We start from the raw sequence: 19,176 nt of genomic DNA, 5'->3' as shown, positions 1-19,176 counted from the left end.
TTCTTTGCTTATGGTGTCCTTGATGTCATTCCACACTCATCTAGTCTTTGGGCATTAGTGTTCAACACATCAAATCTATTCTTGAGATGGTCTCTAAATTCAGGTGGGATATGCTCAAGATCATACTTTGGCTCTCGTGAACTTGTTCTAATTTTCTTCAGCTTCAACTTGAACTTGCACATGAGCAATTGATGGTCTTTTCCACAGTCGGCCCTTGGCCTTGTTCTGACTGATACTGAGTTTTTCCATCATCTCTTTCCACAGGTATAGTTGATTTGATTCCTGTGTATTCCAAGTGGCAAGGTCCATGTGTATAGTTGCCGTTTATGTTGTTGGAAAAAGATACCTGGAATGAAGTTGTTGGTCTTGCAAAATTCTATCATGCAATCTCTGGCATTCTTTCTATCACCAAGGCCATCTTTTCCAACTACCAAGCCTTCATCTTTGTTTCCAGCTTTCACATTTCAATCACCGGTAATTATCAATGCATCCTGATTGCATGTTTAATCAGTTTCAGACTGCAGAAGTTGGTAAAAATCTTCAACTTCTTCATCTTCAGCCTTAGTGGTTGGTGCATAAATTTGGATAATCTCTTATCTGGTCTTTCTTGTAGGTGTATGGATATTATCCTATCACTATCAGTGTTGTACTTCAGAATAGATCTTGAAATACTCGTTTTTGATGATGAATGCAACGCCATTCCTCTTTAAGTTGTCGTTGCTGGCATAGAGGATCATATGAGTGTCCCATTCAAAATGGCCAATACCAGTCCATTTCAGCTCACTAAAGCTTAGGTTATCAATGTTTATGCTTTCCATTTCATTTTTGACGATTTTCAATTTTCCTAGATCCATACTTTGTATATTCCACGTTCAGATTATTAATGGATGTTTGCAGCTGTTTCTTCTCGTTTTGAGTTGCACCACATCACCAAATGAAAGTCCCAAAAGCTGGACTCCATCTAAGTAAGGTTGACTGTACTTTGAGGAGGCAGCTCTTCCCCTGGTCATCTTTTGAGTGCCTTCCAACATGAGGGGCTCATGTTCTGGCACTATATCACTGTTCCGCTGCTATTCATAAGGTTTTCACTGGCTAATTTTTTTCAGAAGTAGACCGCCAGGCCCTTCTTCCTAGTCTGTCTTAGTCTGAAAGCTGAGCTGAAACCTGTCCACCATGGATGACTGCTAGGTTTTGAACAACAGTGGCATAGCATCCAGCATCACAGCAACATGGAAGCCCCCACAGTATGATAAACTGACAGATGCATGGGGTTCCCCCTTTGTAATTAGTAATCTCTGGGGTAATATTTTGGCACCATGTGAATACTGTTTCTCAACAGCCTTTCATCTAATGACTTTAGCATCAATTATTAATTCTTGCCTGAATCCTTTATTATATAGGGGTGCAAATGGTGATTTTTTCAAAAAGTCTCTAATTTCTTCTACATTTGTTAGTTCATATTGTTCTATTTTTTAAAAAGAGACTTTTTCCCTTCTGTTTTTCCCAACCCCTCTTTTTGAAATATCATTATGTTCTCATGGATTTAAAATTATTTCATGTATTACAGTCAATCACAGCCACAGTCACTTCTTTTTGATGCTCTGTTGAGCCAGCTGCAAGTGTAGTCATTTTAAACTAGCTCTTTTGTACTTCCTTATTTCAGGCACAACATGATGTACTTCACCTCTCCCAAAACCTAGATTATCAGCTATAGTATTTCTCTAAGGATCCTATCCACTGTTTCTGAGATGTCATTGCTTCTAAGCCATTTCAGTGAACAGAGCTAGTAAATATTTGTTTTAGAAGATTATGAATCCAAATTGATATTTACAATTAAAGCTTAACATTATAAGGCTTATATTTCCCTCTTTTTTAAAAATTTATTGTGTTTTAGGTGAAAGTTTACATAGCAAATTAATTTCCCATTCAACAATTCATACACAAGCCATTCCGTGCCATTGGTTGCTTATCCCTGCAATGTGTCAAACTCACTCCATTTCCACCCTGCATTCCCCATTTCCATCCATCTAGTTTCCCTGCTTCTCCTTGCCTTCTCGTCTTTGCTTTTGGGCAAATGTTGCCCGTTTGGTCTCGTATAGTTGATTGTTCTAAGAACATTCCTCACACGTGTTATTATTTTACAGTCCCATCTATTATTTGGCTGAAAGATGACCTCCAGGAGTGGCTTTAGTTCCAGATTAAAAGGGTGTCTTAGGGCAATATATCTTGGGGGTTCCTTCAGTCTCTATCAGTCCAGTAAGTCTGGTCTTTTTTATGAATGAGTTTTGTTCTACATTTTTCTCCCATTCTAACTGGAACCTGCTATTGTGTCCCTGTTCAGAGTGATCAGTAGTAGTAGCCAGGCACCATCTAGTTCTTCAGTCTCAGGCTAGAGGAGGCTATGGTTTGTATGGCCTGTTAGCTCTGTGGACTAATTGTTTCCTTGAGCCTTTGGTTTCCTTCGCTTCATATGGGAGAAGACCCATAGCTGTATCTTAGATGGCTGCAGATGCTACTCACCAAATTAGGATGTAGAACATTATCATTATGAACTATGTTATGCCAATTGACCTAGAAGTCCCCCAAGACTATGGTCCTGAGACTTCAAACCTAGTAAACTCAGTCCCACGAGGTGTCTGGATATATCTAGGAAGTTCCCGTAATTGTGCCCCCATCTGCCCTATTATATATATGAATATATATGCAGCACATACTGCATATATATATATATATACCCAAAACTATACTTATATATGCACATGCACGTACTCCCATATGTCCTACCACATCTATATAGTGTACATATCTACCTGTGTAACTACTCACAAAATTTTGGTTGTTTTTAATGTTATTAGCAGAATTGTATATGTTATAGCATTTACCATAGTTGTCCTTTATTCTTGTGTACCTCTCAGTGTCTTCATTTACCTTGGTCACATTGTGCTGACTTCCCCCATATTGTGTATTGCCTTTCCCTTCACCGGAATTAACACCTGTCTGCTATCTAGTGCTTCTCCCTCTCATCCCTGATAACCATCAAAGAACATTGCTTTCTGTGTGTAAACCTATTCTTTACTTTTTATAAAAGCAGTATCATATATTTGTCCTTTTTTAATGTCCTTTAGATTCATATACATTATAATTCGTGGACTAATCACTATTTATTGTTACATACTATTCCACACTATATATGTACTACAATTTGTTTATCCATTCATCCGATGATGGACACACAGGTCGTTTCCATCTTTTTGCTATTATGAATAATGCTGCAGTGAACATGGCTGCGCATATGTTTATTTGTGTCTCTGCTCTTATTTCTCTAGGATATATACGTAGGAGTGGGATTGCTGGATCATATGGTATTTCTATTTTGAGCTTTTGAGGAAGCATCATACCATTTTCCATAGTGGTTGTACCATTTTACAATGCCACCAGCAATGTGTAAGAGTTCCAATCTCCCCACAACCTTTTCAGCATTTCGTGTTTTCTGTTTTTTGGATCAGAACTATTTTTACAGGGGTGAGATGGTATCTCATTGTAGTTTTCATTCGTATTTCTTTAATGGTTAATGATTGCAAGCATCTCTTCGTGTGTTTGTTAGCCGGCTGAACGTCTTCTCTGGTAAAGTGTCTGTTTGTGTGCTTTGCCTATTTTTTTTATTGCATTGTTTATCTTTTTGTTGTTGAAGCGTTGAAGTTTTCTATATATTTTAGAGATTAGACCCTTGTCAGATATGACATTGCCAAATTTTTTTCCCGTCTATAGTTTCTCCTTTTACTCTTTTGATAAAGTCTTTTGATGAGCTTAAGTATTTAATTTTTAGGAGGCCCCAGTTAACTAGTTTATTATCTTCTGTTGTTTGCATAATTTTAGTTATCTATGACAGTGTATTTATGCCATAAATTAGGATCCCCTAGCTTTGTCCCTTTGTTATCTTCCAGGAACTTTATAGTTTTAGGTTTACTATTTAGGCCTTTGATCCATTTTGAGTTACTTTTTGTGCAGTGTGTAAAGTATGGATCCTGTTTCATTTTTCTGCAAATGGATATCCAGTTTTGTCAGCATCATTTTTAAAAGAGACTTATCTCTTCCCCATTGAATGGACTTTGATCTTTTGTTGAAGATCAGCTATCCATGGCTGGATGGATTTACTTTTTTCGGTTTTGATTACCATGGCTGAATAGTATAAATTCTGAGATTGGGAAATGTGAGGCCTCCTACTTTGTTCTTTTTCAATAATGGTTTAGCTCTTTCCTTTCTGTGGAGCCCTGGTAGTGCTGTGGTTAAGAGCTCAGCTGCTAACCAAAAGGCCAGCAGTTCGAATCCACCAGCCACTACCTGGAAACTCTATGGGGCAGTTCAGTTCAGTTCAGTCCTAAGGGTCGCTATGAGTAGGAATCAACTCGATGGGAACAGGTTTGGTTTTTTTGGTCTTCCTTTCTATATAAAGTTGGACATTAGTTTTTCCATTTCATTAAAGAACGTTGTTGGGATTTGGATTGTATTTTATCTACAGATCGTTTTGGGTAGCATTGACATTTACACAATGTTAAGTCTTCCAATCCATGAGCATGGTATGTTTTTCCATTTATGTAGGTCTCTTTTGGTTTCTTGCAGTAGTGTTTTGTAGTTTTCCTTGTGTAGGTTTTTTGCCTCTCTTTTCTCTTACCAAAAAAATTTTGGTTCTTAACTTTGATATGTTTCCTTATTTTTCTTATTATACATAGTATTTATTTCAACACTATACCAATGTTACTACTTAAAAATAAACATACTGAGTAAAGTTTAAGATTTCTTTGCAGTTCTCATTGTCCTGAGACTATAGCCCACTAAGGAATTGACTTGATAGTATACAATAACAACAAAGATGTATAGTCAGAGTACTACTTTCAAAAGTTAATGGAAATCACTCTTTTCTGTGGTGATATTATCAGTGTGATATAATTAGGTTTCATTTTTTTTAAATTCAAGTTTAGAATTTTATAAATTTTATGAAAAATTTGTGAAGAGTTAAAACTATATAAAAAGTACTCAGAGAAGTCTCACCCTCTCTCCAGTTCATTCCTAACCACCTTTTATAGGTAACTACTTTTATTAGTTTCTAGTTTTTGTGTTACTGAAAAATAAAATATGCAAATTGCTATATTTACTGTGTTACTTTCACTATGTGGACTGTGTGCTTTCTATAAGCTCTTTTTATGTTTTAAAATATTTGTTTATTAATTCTGTTGGTTACCACCTTTATATGGATAACACTGTATGTAATCCTCTTAGAGCCCCCGTTTTCTTATCTCCAACCATTTGCCAAGTTGATTCTAACTCAAGGCGACTCCATGTGTGTCAAAGTAGAACGGTGCTCCACAGGGTTTTCAGTGGCTGATTTTTTGGAAGTAGACCAGCAGGCTAAAGTGCTTCAGGGTAGACTTAAACCTCCAACCTTTCTGGTTAGCAGCCTTCCTGTTTAGCAACCTTTCTGATTAGTAGCTGAGCACATCAACCATTGTACCACCGAAGGACTCCTTTTTGTTTGTCTCAGCTTCTATGATTTGGTTTGCCACCTTTCAATGATCTTTGACTCCCCCACCTGACTACCTTTGTGACAATCAATACATTTATTCTACTTTATTTCCTATCTTCTCACAGGTTTTAGTTGCCTTATTTCTATTTTATTAGAAAATACATCATTTACACACTATTTTCCCATCCTTGTTCCTGGTTTTGTTATAAAATTTAAAAAATTAAAATATATTTAATATTCTCCCCCAGTACTTTAGCTAAGTTTCTGCAATCAACTCTTGTCTGGATAAAGCTCTTCTACTAAAGTACTCAAGGAGGGCTTCTAAGTACAATATTCCCAGAGTTCTTGCATGTTTAATATTTCTTCTAGACCATAGATACGTGAAGTACAGCTTGGCTAGATATAAAATCCTTGGCCTACACTTTTTTTTTTTAATTGAAAATGTTGCTCCCTATTGTGTTGTTTTGCACGTTATTGTAAAGAAATCTGGTATCATCTGATTTTTTTTTTCCTTTGGAACTGATGTTATTTTTGTTTGCCAAGGCCCAGGTTACTTTTTCTTTAAAGTCTAATAGTTTATTAGGATATGTCTCAGAGATGACTGACAGTTTAATTCTCCTAGCTACATAACCTCCCCCCCAAAAAACCACTGAACCACTATACCACCACACCACCAGGGTTTCCCCTAGCTACATAATAAGCTCCTTTTCAACATGTAGGAGCATGTCTTTTATTTCTGGAACATTTTCTTGGATTATAGTTTTAAATATTAGCTCTGTTCCATTGATATTTCTTATTCAGTGACTCCTATTATAAGTATGCCAGATCTGCATTGCTGTTCTTTTTCTACAGGTATTTTCTCTTTGATCCTTTTAATCTGTTTTGTTTTTGTTCTCATAGCTGTTTTTTTCCTCTTCACGTTTCATGTTGCACTTTCATTTGTAGATCTTAAATACTCTGTAATTTAGTTTTCATTTCTTAGATGGTTTTGTCTTTCAGTGTATTTCCTGAGTTTGATCAACTCCCATTTCCTATCTTCTTATTGAGTTTTTAAAGTTTTATTTTCTGTATTCTTTCATATATGCAACTAGTTATTTAATGATATTTACTTCATGTTGGAACGCTGTATATGGTTTTCTCTGCCTCATGTATTCTGAGTGGTAGTATTTTCTATTGATTGCAGTCTTCATTTTCTGTTTTCTTTTCATGGTAATCTTTTTTGGTGCCTTTTTCTGTTCATAATAAAATGTATAGGATGTTCTTGGATCAGCAATAAAAAGTGGTCCTATGGAAGGGTGGAGTGAAAGGGTGTGGATGATTCATTCAGTTTCACAGTTCAAGAGGGCCCTCTTCTGTTACTATAGTGAAGTGCAGTTTCTTTAACCACACATATTTTAGGGTGTGGAGGTTTGGATTCTATGACACAATCTTGTTTCCCTGGAGTCTTTAGCTTCAGTCATTTGTCCCTCTTCAAGGGTTCCCTCTATCTTCCAGAGTGCCTCCTTCTTCTCCAGATATTTTGCCTTCCTGTGACAACTACCTCCGATCTCACAAATTTTCCAAACCCTGGTTTCTGCCTGTTTCCATGCCTGGCTGTTGGCATTCTCATCAATTTTGGGCACTCCCAATATCCTCCCGAATCATTTCCTTTTGCTATGATAGCCAGTGCTAGTTTTTGTTGCCTATAACCCAAGAACCTTAACTGACATATCAACTTCTTCCAACTGCTTTATTATAATAGCTAGTTCTTCAATATTCGTAACACCAAATACACATACAAAACCAGAACTATGTGCACAAGAGATCTGTTAAAATAAGACATCTCTCGTTTGCCATTGTAGCCATCTTAGTATAAAATGTGGGACACTGTGGACATTCAATACGCATTAAATTTCTCTTATTATCTTATTTATTTCCAACAGCACTTACCACAATCTCTTATCTTCCTTACTTTTGTGTTTGTTTTGAAACTATATCCCCCACTAGAATATAAACTCCATGCAGATAAATACTGTCTCATTTACTGCTGTATCCCTAGTGTCTAAAGAAGTGACATATGTAGGTACTAAATATTTTTTGAATGACTGAACAATAATTCAGTTTTTAAGGTTGATAAAACTGGTGCAGCTGGATGAAGTATGATTTTGAGGGTATCTTAGTTATTTAAAGGAGCCCTGGTGGCACAGTGGTTAAAGTGATCAGCAGTTCAAAACCACCAGCAGTTCTGTGGGAGAAAGATATGGCAGTCTGTTTCCATAGAGATTTACAGCCTTGGAAACCCTATGGGGTCCCTATGACTCAGAATTGACTCCACAGCAGTGGGTTTGGTTTTATTTAGTGCTCCTGTAACAAATACCACAAGTGGGTGGCTTTAAAAACAGAAATTTATCTTCTCACAGTTTAGGAGACTACAAGTCCGAATTCAGGGCACTTGCTCTTCTGAATTCAGAAGAAGGCTTTCTGTGTCAGCTCTGGAGGAAGGTCCTGGTCTCTTCTGAGCTTCTGCTCCTGGGCGATCTTCATGTGGCATCTCTCTTCCTCCATCTCTGCTTCATTTATCTATTCCTTTTATATCTTGTAAGAGATTGACTCAAGACACACCAACACTGATCTTGTCTCATTAACATAACAAAGACAACGCATTCCCAAATGGGATTATAACCATAGGCACAGAAGTTAGGATTTACAACACATATTTTGGGGGGACAATTCAATCTATAAAATTTCACCCTTTGGTCCACCAAAATTCGTGCCCTTGCCACATGCAAAATGCATTCACCCCACCGCATCATCTCAAAAGTCTTAAACCAACTCCAAGTCCAAAATCTCATCTTCTGAATCATCTAAATCAAATATGGGTGAGACTTTAGGTGTATTCCATCCTGGGCAAAATTCCTCTTCATCTGTGAATCTGTAAAATCTAGATACAAGTTATCTGTTTCCAAAGTACAATGGTAGAACAGGCACAAGGAAGACATTCCCATTACAAATGGCAGAAATTAGAGGGAAAGAAGGGAAACTGGGTACTAAAGAAGTCCAAAACCCAGCAGAACACTTTATATTAGCTCTAAAGGCTTGAAAATAATCCTCTGTTCTCCAGGACCATATGGGCAATGGCCCCACCCTCCAGACTCTGGGTGTTGGCCATGTTCTCTGGATTCTGGGTGAAGGCCCCTCAGCCCTGGGCTTCAGGTCCACCTTCCAGGCCCACTGGGACAGCAACTCCACTCTTTTACCTTTGGATGGCCCCATTATTCTGCCCCTTGGGCAAGGCAATCCCACCCACTCAGCTTTGAATGGTAGCCCCACCCCCCAGCACTCATGAATAGCAGCCCCACACTCTGGACCATGGTGGTAAAGATCTGACTCTTTTCAACCTAGGAGTCCTTGACTCTACCCTTTATAACCTATGCAGCCCTGCTTCCTGTGCTCCTTCCAGCAGTTCTGCTGATCTTGGAGCTGCTCCAGGAATGGTCCTTTTCTTTTCTTGGAGGACGACAGAGATAGCTCCTTGTGCCTGTTTCCTGCCTGTAGAATTCAAAGAGACAGACAGCGTTCTTTCCTTTTGTTCTTTCTCTGTCCCCTTCAGTCTAAGCTGATGGGTTTTCTGCTGTGGTAGTTGGTTAGATCCATCAGTCACAGCCTTAATCTCTTCAATAAAAGATTGTATAGCCACATCATTGTTGAAAATTCCAGGACACACATCCTTAGTTAGTACAACAGAATTTTCCAAATCTTTAAGTTCTGTTTTCATTTTACACCGTTCATTTTTAAGTCTATCTCTTTCCTCTTGTATTTTACTATAAGGAGCAAGGAGAAACCACACAGCCCCTTTAAGATCCTGCTTAGAAATCTCCTCAGCCAAGTTCATCACTTACAAGTTCTACCTTCCACAAAACATTTGAACATAATGCAAACAAGTTCTTTGCCACTGCATAAAAAGTATCTCCCTTATTCCACTGTCCAATCACATCTTCATCATTTTTTTTAGATCCTCACCAGAAGCACATTTGACATCTACATTTCCAGCAACATGCTGATGCTGTATGTATTCTCTAAGATGTTAGCTTCTCTATGGCTCTTCTCCTCACTTCCTTCTGAGCCCTCATGCGCATCGTTTCTGACATCCTTAATTCTATCAGCAGTCTCTTCAAGGCAATCTAGGGCCTTACTATGAAGCACATCAAAATTCTTCCAGCCTCTACCCATTACCCAATTCCAAAACCACTTCCATGTTTTAGATATTTGTTAGAGCAGCAGTCCAATTCTCAGTACCAAATTCTTAGTTATCTAATGCTGCTGGGACAGAAATACCTCAGGTAGGTGGCTTTAACAATCAGAAATTTATTTTCTTACAGTTTAGGAGGCTAGAAGTCTGAATTCTGGGCACTAGCTCTAGAAGAGACTTTCTCTCTCTGTCAGCTCTGAAAGAAGGTCCTTGTCCCTTTTGAGTTTCCATTCCTGGGCAGTCTTCCTGTGGCTTGACATCTCTCTTCCCCCATTTCTGCTTCTTTAATCTGCTCCTTTTATATTTTGTAAGAGAGTGACTCAGGATACACCCTACACTTGTCTCATTAACCTAACAAGGATAATCCATTTTCCAGATGGTATAACCACAGGTATAAAATAAAAAATAATAAAAAAAAAACCAAACCCATTGGTGTCCAGTAGATTCCAATTCATAGTGACCCTATAGGACACAGCAGAACTGCCCCATAGGGTTTCCACGGAGCAGCTGGTGGATTCGAACTGCTGACCTTTTGGTTAGCAGCTGAGCACTTAACCACTGTGTCACCAGGGCTCCATCCATAACAAAGGCTATGAAAAGTCACAGTAACCACACAATAACTGATCTTACCAGCCCTTTACATCCATTCAAAACAAGCTCCTGGGGATTTACTTTTGAAATCTATCTCATATTACTTTCTCTAAAGAGCTTCAAGTTGGAGTTCAACTTTGAAGTTTTAGCAAAAGAATTAAAAAAAAAAAAAAGTTAATTGATGGGAAAATGTAACTGAAAGTTGCCTTCCTTCTCCTTTCCATGAAAATTGGCTTCTTTTCTATATCTGTTCATTTATGGAGATTGCAGGAACAGAAAATGCAATCAAATGTTTTAATGTTTTATTCTGAAATTTCAAATTTACAGAAAAGTTGCAAGAATAGTACAAATCACTTGCACATTCTCTTTACCCATTGCACTAGTTATTTATAGCTGTGTAACAAATTACCTAAGCTTAACCCATTGTCTATGAGTTGATTCCAACTCAGTGACCTCATAGGACAGTAGAACTGTCCCCTAGGATTTACAAAGCTATAATCTTTACAGAAGCAGACTGCCACATCTTCCTCCTGTGGAGTGGCTGGTAGGTTCAAGCCACTGACCTTTCATTTAGCAGCCAAGTGCTTAACCACTGCACCACCATGGATGCTACTCAAAATTTAGTAGCTTAAAATAAATACTTTTAATTTCACGCAGTTTCTGTAAGTCAGGAATTCAGGAGTAGCTAAGCCTGGTGGTCTAAGCTCAGGATCTCTTAGGAAACTGCAGTCAGGGTATTAGCAGGAGTTGCAGTCAGCTGAGGACTTCACCAGGATGGAGGATTCACTTTCAAAACAGCTCATATGGCTTGGTGGTAGGAGGCCTCAGTTACTGGACATGTAGATCTCTCCCTAGGCTACTTGTGTATCCTTATGACAGGGCAGCTAGCCTCCCCCAAACTCTGGGTTCCCAGAGTGAGTGAAAAAGAGCAGTACTAGGAACATACACTGCCTTTTATGACCTAGCGTCTGAAGTCAATGTGTCACTTCTGCTTTATTCTGTTAGAAAGGAGTCACTAAATCCAGCCCATGCTCAAAGAGAGAAAAACCACTAAATCTGTGGACATGTCTTAACATCATCAAACTCAGATTAGCCTTTTTTGTTAACATTTTGCCGTTTTGTTTTGTCACTCCCTCCCCTGTCCCACACATTATTTTCTACCCATTTGAGATGTTGTTGCTAGCTACTGTGGAGTCACCACCAATTCATGGCGACCCCATGTGTTAACAGAATTGTTCCATAGGGTTTTCTTGGCTGTAATCTTCTGTGGAGTGGCTGGGTGACTTCGGAACACCAATCTTCAGGTTAGCAGCCAACAGATAGCATGCATTGTATCCCTTCACTCTTTTAAGACCTCAGTATATATTACCTAAGGCCCCTGGGTAGCACAAACGGTTTGCACTAGACTACTAACCTAAAAGTTGGCTATGTGAACCCACCCAGCAGTGCAGCAGAGGAAAGGCCTGGAGATCTGCTTCCCTGCTTCTGTAAAGATTAAAGCCAAGAAAATCCTATGGAGCAGCTCTTTTTAAGACATGAAGTCATCATGAGTCAGAATTGACTCGATGGGAACAGGTTTGGTTTGCTTTATATATTTCCTAAGGAAAAGGATATTCTCTTATATAACGCAGCATAGTTATCAAAATTCAAATTTAACAGTGGTAATGCTTTAATCTGCAGTCCATGTTCTACTGTCAATTGTCTTTCCTAACAATTTTCCTCCATCAAGTTGATTTTTAAACGACATCATATAGCAAAAAAGGTAGTAGCCTATAGTGTGACATCACCACTGCTGTCCAGTCGACTCTGACTGATAGCTATCCCATAGAACAGAGAATTGCCCCATAGGGTTTCCATGGCTGTAATCTTTACAGAAGCCGATTGGCCCATCTTTCTTCTGGTGGATTCGAACTTTCTGTTAGCAGCAGAAAGCCTAACCACTGTACCACCAGGGCTCCTCAAAGCGTGTGACACAGGCCAAAAAAATTATTACTGACAGGGAAATTTTTTTAAAAGGCCCTAGGGATTTTTTTTTTTTTTAGGGATAGGGAGATGTTCCAGTTGAGTTCTAGTGGTGGCCCTGAGCTGCCAAAATGCCAAAAGACTATGAGAAAACGATTTATCTTTACCTCTTCAGTTACGCACTACTTTTGAAATATGTTTTTTCTTTCCGGTACCCCTTCCCGTCTTGGTTAGAACACATATGGAGGTTGCGCTAGGAGTTTAGGACGTCTGGTTAAAATTCCAGTGCAACCCTTCCCCAGCTGTATTCCTATGAGCAGGTTACTTTTTGAGACATATTTCTTCATCTGCGAAGAGTTGGGCAACAACAGTACCTGCCTCCCAGGACCGTTGTGACGATTAAGCGACCTGGTGAACCCAAAGCACGGGGCTCCACTCGGGGCCAGCAGCACCCAGCCCGCCGGCTCCCCTCCCGGCCTGCCGGCGATGCGGCTCCGGCGCCGCCGGGAAGGCGGGGCGGCGTCACGTGGGCGGGGCGGGCTTGTCGGCCGATCGCACGATGTGACGCGCCGCCGGAGGCAGGCCGGGCCCTCAAGATGGCGGCGGGCGCCCCGAGCGGCTCGGCCCGGCAGTAGTGGCGGGACGGAACTCGCCGCTGGGGCCGGCCGCCCCGGGTGTGGCTGCAGCAGCGCCAGGAACTGAGGATGGTAAAATGACCCAGGGGAAGAAGAAAAAACGGGCCGCGAACCGCAGTATCATGCTGGCCAAGAAGATCATCATTAAGGACGGAGGCACGGTGAGCTGGGGTTCTGCGCCGGCGAGCGTCCCTCGGGGCCCCCCCATCCGATCTCTTTCTGCCTCCAACGCTGGCGTCCCCACCTTCCCCCGCCCAGCCGGCGATGCCGGTGTCTCCCGCTCTCGAACCCTCACGTCGCTACTCCGGGGGTTTTCCTCCCCAGCCCCGGCCTGCGGCCTCTGGGGCCCGCTCTCTGGGGAAAGCCGGTCGCCTCTCCCGCACCTGCCGCCCTCACCTCCGGTAGCCTCTGGAGGCCCGGTGCCCTCGAGACCCCACGTGCTCCGCCGCCGCGGGGAGGAGTTGCTGCCGGGCTGTCCTGTCGCTACGTCCCCGGGCGGTGCGGGGTCCCGCCGTGCCCCTCGCCTCCACGGACTCCCTCCGTGGCCAGGCCCCAGGAAGCCGTAGCCGAGCTTTCGAATGGGCCGGGGACCAGTCCCAGCCCTCCCATATGCTGCTAACGGGGTGGCATCGGGCGCGGCGACCCCGCTGGGGTTCCCTTTCTTATACGTGGTTCTGGGCCGCTTAGCCGCATACAGGACAGTAAACATTGTCGGAAGGTGGGCTTTCCTCTTCACTTCCCCAGGTCAAGAGCATGACAGTAGACACCTGGGGCCTAGAGTTAAATCTCCTAGCTTTCGGAGAGCCGTAGTCACCTTGTTGTTCCTTAGAATGAAAAATACTAAGTAGAATCGACCGTGGCTAGAGGATTAAAGGAAGATTTTGAAAGGAAGACAGATTGAAGGGAAAAAAAAATGCTTTTTAGAAACAGTTGGCATCACAATAAACTTTATGCAGTGTGCAGTAGTTAACCAGCAGGGGACGTATGACTTGTAATTGAAAAAAATCTCACCTAGACTTTTTTTGCTGAGATTTCTCCTTTGCTACAATCTCTGGTCTTTGTTGCATCCTTTAATTTCGCGTTCTGAAATAGAATGGGTAGGTGAAATGTGTGTTTCACTTTTCTGAGAAGTGTGCAGAAATGGTTCCTTTTACTCTGTTTCTATTTACTGGAACCCTGACCAACTGCTAGCACAGTTGTAAATACGCAAGTAGGCCATCACTGAGGGTTTGCTGAATTGAGCTGAAATAAATGACAGTTTTCTTTTGACATTTCAAAAGACCGCACAGTCACTATGCTAAGATTTAGAGAGTTTGGGACATATGTAACAGTTTCATAGTCTACTTTTTGTTAACTGTCATTCTTAAAGACTTACTGGATGTCACATCTCTGACATTTGGTGGAAAAAGAATCAAAATTCACGTCCTCAGATCCTTGTGTTGTACTCGATGAATTAAAACATTGCTTGATTAAATCAGGTACAAATTGTCGTAGCTGTTTGACCAAGTTGGTAAGAACTATCTGAGGAGAGAAATAGCTTTAAAAAAAGTACTCCTTCCCTTTGTTAACCACAGAGGCTTGTTATTTTAAAATTCATCATAAAAGCTACAAAGTGAGGCAATGAAGGATTGAATTTTATAAAAGCAAATGATATTTGCCGTCAGTATTCTTTGCAAAAGGTTAGTATGAGACTGTTCAAGGAACACACCTTCCTGTCCTTTTCTTTTGTAAAGTCGTTTTGTTATCTCGGGGTTCGTTTGGTTTTTATTACAGCAGATGCTTTCATTCCAAATTATGGGAAATTTGGAAGAGATATATTTTGTTTAATCTTTCTATTTGTTAAAGTTATAGTGAATTCATGGCTTGCTATAGGATACAAAATACAATTTTTTGCACCTGCAAATATACTTTTGAGAGGGTATAGGGAATAAATGAAAAATGTTCTTGAGGACTATGGGCATGAGGGTATTATCATTTCTCATATATTTAGACACTTGTTTCTCCATTCCAACAGCACTGAACACCCATTTAGAATAGGGGCTTTGTTTATACATTTTTGAATCCTGCAGGACCTAATACATAAATTTAAAGTTGTAAAAACACATGTATTTTGTACTAGCAAGTTCCTAGATAAATTCATTTTAGCTTTATTTATTCTAGTACATAATCAGGGAACACTTAGGTTCTTGTAAGTGTCAGGGAAACTTTTTGCAGTATGTGCATTTTTGTCTATCCTCTAGCTGTAAATGGGGGAAAAAAAGTGTAACTGTTGTAGTCATAGATATGACTTTAAAATGAGGCATTGCTTTTATGCCTCTCTACTTATAATAGGTCACACTATTGTTATGAACGGAAACCCTGGTGGCGTAGTGGTTAAGTGCTACGGCTGCTAACCAAAGGGTCTGCTAACCAAAGGGTCGGCAGTTCGAATCCGCCAGGTGCTCCTTGGAAACTTTATGGGGCAGTTCTACTCTGTGCTATAGGGTCACTATGTGTCGGAATCGACTCGGCAGCACTGGTTTGGCTTTTGGTTTTTTTATTGTTATGAACATATTTTTAAAAAGGAAATAAAAATTGTCATTCGGTATTGTTTTGTTCTTCTTGTTTGTTTTTATTCGTTGTGTCTTAGAATGTGTTCTTAGAGCTATTGATACTACAGTTTTAGGGCTTTAAAAAGTTCCACCAGTGGATGGATTCATTCAACAGCAGGTGTCTGAGGCTAGATGGTCAGTACATGCAGGCTCTGTGAACAGTATTTCCCCTTCCTGGCCCCCTTCCATTCTCTTACTACTGTGCAACGATGTTAATAAAATTATTTCACACATCTTTGTAATCCTGCTTGGCAAATTTTAGCACTAATAAACAAAACTAATAATGGATTTTTAATGATTTGTCAAAAAGTTAGATTTATTATTGTTTTTAACAGTTGAAGTGAACCCTAATAAATGAACCATATAAATAGTAAATTATTAAATGTTTTTCTTTTTTTGAAATTGTGTTTCAGGGTCCCCTGAAGCCAGGATAAAAGTAACTAATATATTGCTTGTTGGAGTGCTACACAATTAAGATAAACTACCTGAAAGTATATGATTGTATATCAGGAGTTCTTAACTGGGTCTGTTTACTCTGAAGTTGTTTGCAAAAGTTTCTTTTTATATTTTTCCAGGGAGATTCTCAGATGAGTCCATACTTTTCCAAAAGTTTCCAAACAGTTATTCTATTTGAAAATGGCATAAATAATTAAAGACTAAGTTCCACAGGTTAAATTCAGTAAATATTTATTGGATCATATACTATATACTATTTCACTGATGAAAGTAACTGTAATTTTACTGGTGAATTTACTTTTGAAGCATCCATATGTAGAAATACAGTTTTTAGTTATAAGTTTTAATGTGTGTAACATTTTGATATATCTCTTATTCAGTGCAGACCACTTAGGACAGTTGTATTAAAAGTGCATTCGTAACATTTTAGAATAATTCCAGTTTAGTTAAATCATTACCAACATATTACCAAATTGTTTATAAGCATTCCTGTTAAAGGCTAAAAGCTAAAGAGTTATTCACATGAGTAATTAATATCAAAGTTAGACTTTTCCTTATAGTTTTTTTAAAGTTTGCTTGTTTTTAAATATCTATGGGGTCTCTGTGAGTCGGAATCGACTTGACAGCAGTGGGTTATTTTCTAATACAGTTGTGGGACTGCATCTCTGGCAGTGAAAAATTAGTTCTTTCACAAGTGAATTGGTAAAATAACTTTAAAGATTAGATAAAAAGCAAGGCATATGTGAATTGCCATGTGGGAAGTCTATGAAAAAAGTAAAATTGGCATTTCGTTTGTAAAATGAAATTTATCTAGAGAAACAGAGCAGCAGTTTTTTTTCCCCTGGTTATCCCTGGTCTACTCAGTGAAGGAATAAATAGGAGCCAGCAACCATTTCAAAAAGCCTGGACCCAAACTCTGACTGTTCGCACTGTTCACCTACAAAGATAGCTGAGGTAGTTACAGATTAGCTCTCTGATTGAGGGCCTCTGTAACCCCAGAGAGCTGCTAAATGGTCAGCCGCCAGCTGCTACCATGCAAACTGTGAGGAGGGCCCATGGTGCTTCTCAAAGCACGGCGGTTCTTTGAAGTAACTGTACCCCATGACTGGCAACACCAGGATGTATACTGTCTTTGGCAAGTGTGGCAGAACCAGGAATGACAACCTCCTTAAATTCATGTTTCAACATTTGCTTTAAATTGGTGTGTTTGGGGATAAATTAGTAAGCAGTTTTCTCATATTATGTATCCATTTCAAAAGACCTGCTCCCCAATAGCATCTGCAGAAATTCACTTGCAGTTGAAGTGTAACTTGTTTGCAGCTAGCAAAAGTTACAAGTGTAAGTAAAAAAAAAAATAGCTTTTTCCAAGTAGTCTTCCTAGCATTTGACAAATACATATGATTTAATTCTTAAAAACTATTTAAAAGCACAAGTTTTCTTTTCACTAAATGTTACTTTGAGTTAGAATTGCCAGTTAAAAAGAATAGTTGACAGTTTCAGTGAGGATACATCAGGATCCCTGAAATGGATTTTTTCTCTTTTGAAGGTCAGATGCAGTTGCTTATTCTTAATAATGGGGTCTACTTTCTTAGTAATGTGTAGATAGGTATGAATTCTACCACATGAAACACTGTCCCATCTCAGGAACCCTTTTAAAACAAGGAGTTAAAAAAACAAACAAAGAAACAAACTAAACCCATTGTTGTCGAGGCCATTCCAACTCATAGCAACCCTACAGGACAGAGTAAAACTGCCGTATGGGGCCTCCAAGGGCCTCCAGGGAGTGGCCGGTGGATTCAAACTGCTGACCTTTTGGTTAACAGCTGTAGCACTTAACTAGTGTGCCACCAGAACAGAGGGTAGTAGATGATATTTCATCATTTTGCTATATAAAATTGAATAATTAGAGATCACACTAAGACCAGTCCTGAGTTTAGGTATTATCCTAGACATTAATGAGAGTTTCATTTTTGTTGTGTTAGTGACATTATTTTTATTTTACCTTTTTAGTGCGTTCAGTTAGTTGTCATTTGAACAATGACTACTTGTAGGGATAAGCACCTAATGTAATGATGGTCTAACCTGATTTGACAGCCACATCTTTTCCATCTAAGAACGGAGAAGGGTGTATTAGATTTTCATGTCACTTATTTTTTTCGAAACTTACCACAAAGCAATACAACTTAAGAATAAGCTCTAGGCCATTTTTTTTTCGTTAGAGTAAACCTTGATCTCATTAAATTCATGTTGACTATTTTTAAGAAGTGTATTTCACTCTGTTTAGGAGTAGTGTAACTAAGCCTGCCTGTTGCCATCGAGTCAATTCCGACTCATAGCGACCCTATAGGACAGAGTAGAACTGCCCGATAGAGTTTCCAAGGAGTGCCTGGTGAATTCGAACTGCTGACCTTTTGGTTAGCAGCTGTAGCACTTAACCACTACACCACCAGGGTTTCCAGTCTAACTAAATACCTCTTTAATTCAGTGATAATAGGCAAATATTGAATATCTCTCATTTTAAAATTGATCCAGAGCATACTGATAAAATAATTTTAAAATCTCATGCTGCAAATTAAGTCAGAATGACTTATTAGCATAATGGGATTGTTAAATGTTTGTGATGATTCATACTTTCAGGAAATTTAGGGTTGATTTCATTTTTGTTCTACAAATATAGTAAACCTCGCTCTGCTTGATTAAAGTCAGAAACAAGAAAAACACTAATTGACTTTGTAGAAGAGGAAACATGATATCAAATATTAGTAAAGCCTTAAAGTTCTTCGACTGTGCCATAATTTGTCAGGGGCCCATGAAAGCACCTTTATTTATTTATTTTGTTGAATTTCTTTTATTTTTTTGTTGTCGAGAGTATACATAGCAGAACATACACCAATTCAACAATTTCTACATTTACTACTCGGTGACATTGATTATATTCTTTAAGTTGTGCAACCATTCTTATCGTCCTCCTCTGAATTGTTCCTTCTCCATTAACATAAACTCACTGCCCCCGAAGTTTCGTAACTAATCTTTTGAATTGCTGTTCTCAAGTTGATCCTGTGTAGATAGTTCTCAAAAGAGTACAGGGCCCAAGGCAGACATTCTTTATTAGATAAGCTGTTTCTTGGTTTTTAGAAGACTTCAGGGGATATTTTTGGTTTTAAGTTTTAAAGATTACCTCAGGGTAATAGT

The 19,176-nt window shown here is 39.3% G+C and overlaps 1 protein-coding gene across 3 annotated transcripts in view; it reads left to right on the top strand.

Annotated features, from left to right (window-relative positions):
• Positions 1–12,887: 12,887 nt before the first annotated feature.
• MFSD14A (major facilitator superfamily domain containing 14A) overlaps positions 12,888–19,176 on the top strand; it is a 57,983-nt gene continuing 51,694 nt past the window's right edge. For all 3 annotated transcript variants that reach the window (XM_064282492.1, XM_064282493.1, XM_010589502.2), the window contains exon 1: positions 12,888–13,098. In XM_064282492.1, coding sequence (XP_064138562.1) covers positions 13,015–13,098 — 84 coding nt within the window. In that variant the 5' untranslated portion in view covers positions 12,888–13,014. The remainder of the gene's footprint in view (positions 13,099–19,176) is intronic.

Source organism: Loxodonta africana, chromosome 3 (genome assembly GCF_030014295.1).
Source record: "Loxodonta africana isolate mLoxAfr1 chromosome 3, mLoxAfr1.hap2, whole genome shotgun sequence".
Taxonomy (NCBI): domain Eukaryota; kingdom Metazoa; phylum Chordata; class Mammalia; order Proboscidea; family Elephantidae; genus Loxodonta; species Loxodonta africana.
Note: the sequence above shows the minus strand (reverse complement) of the source record. Positions and strands in the feature narration are given on the sequence as shown.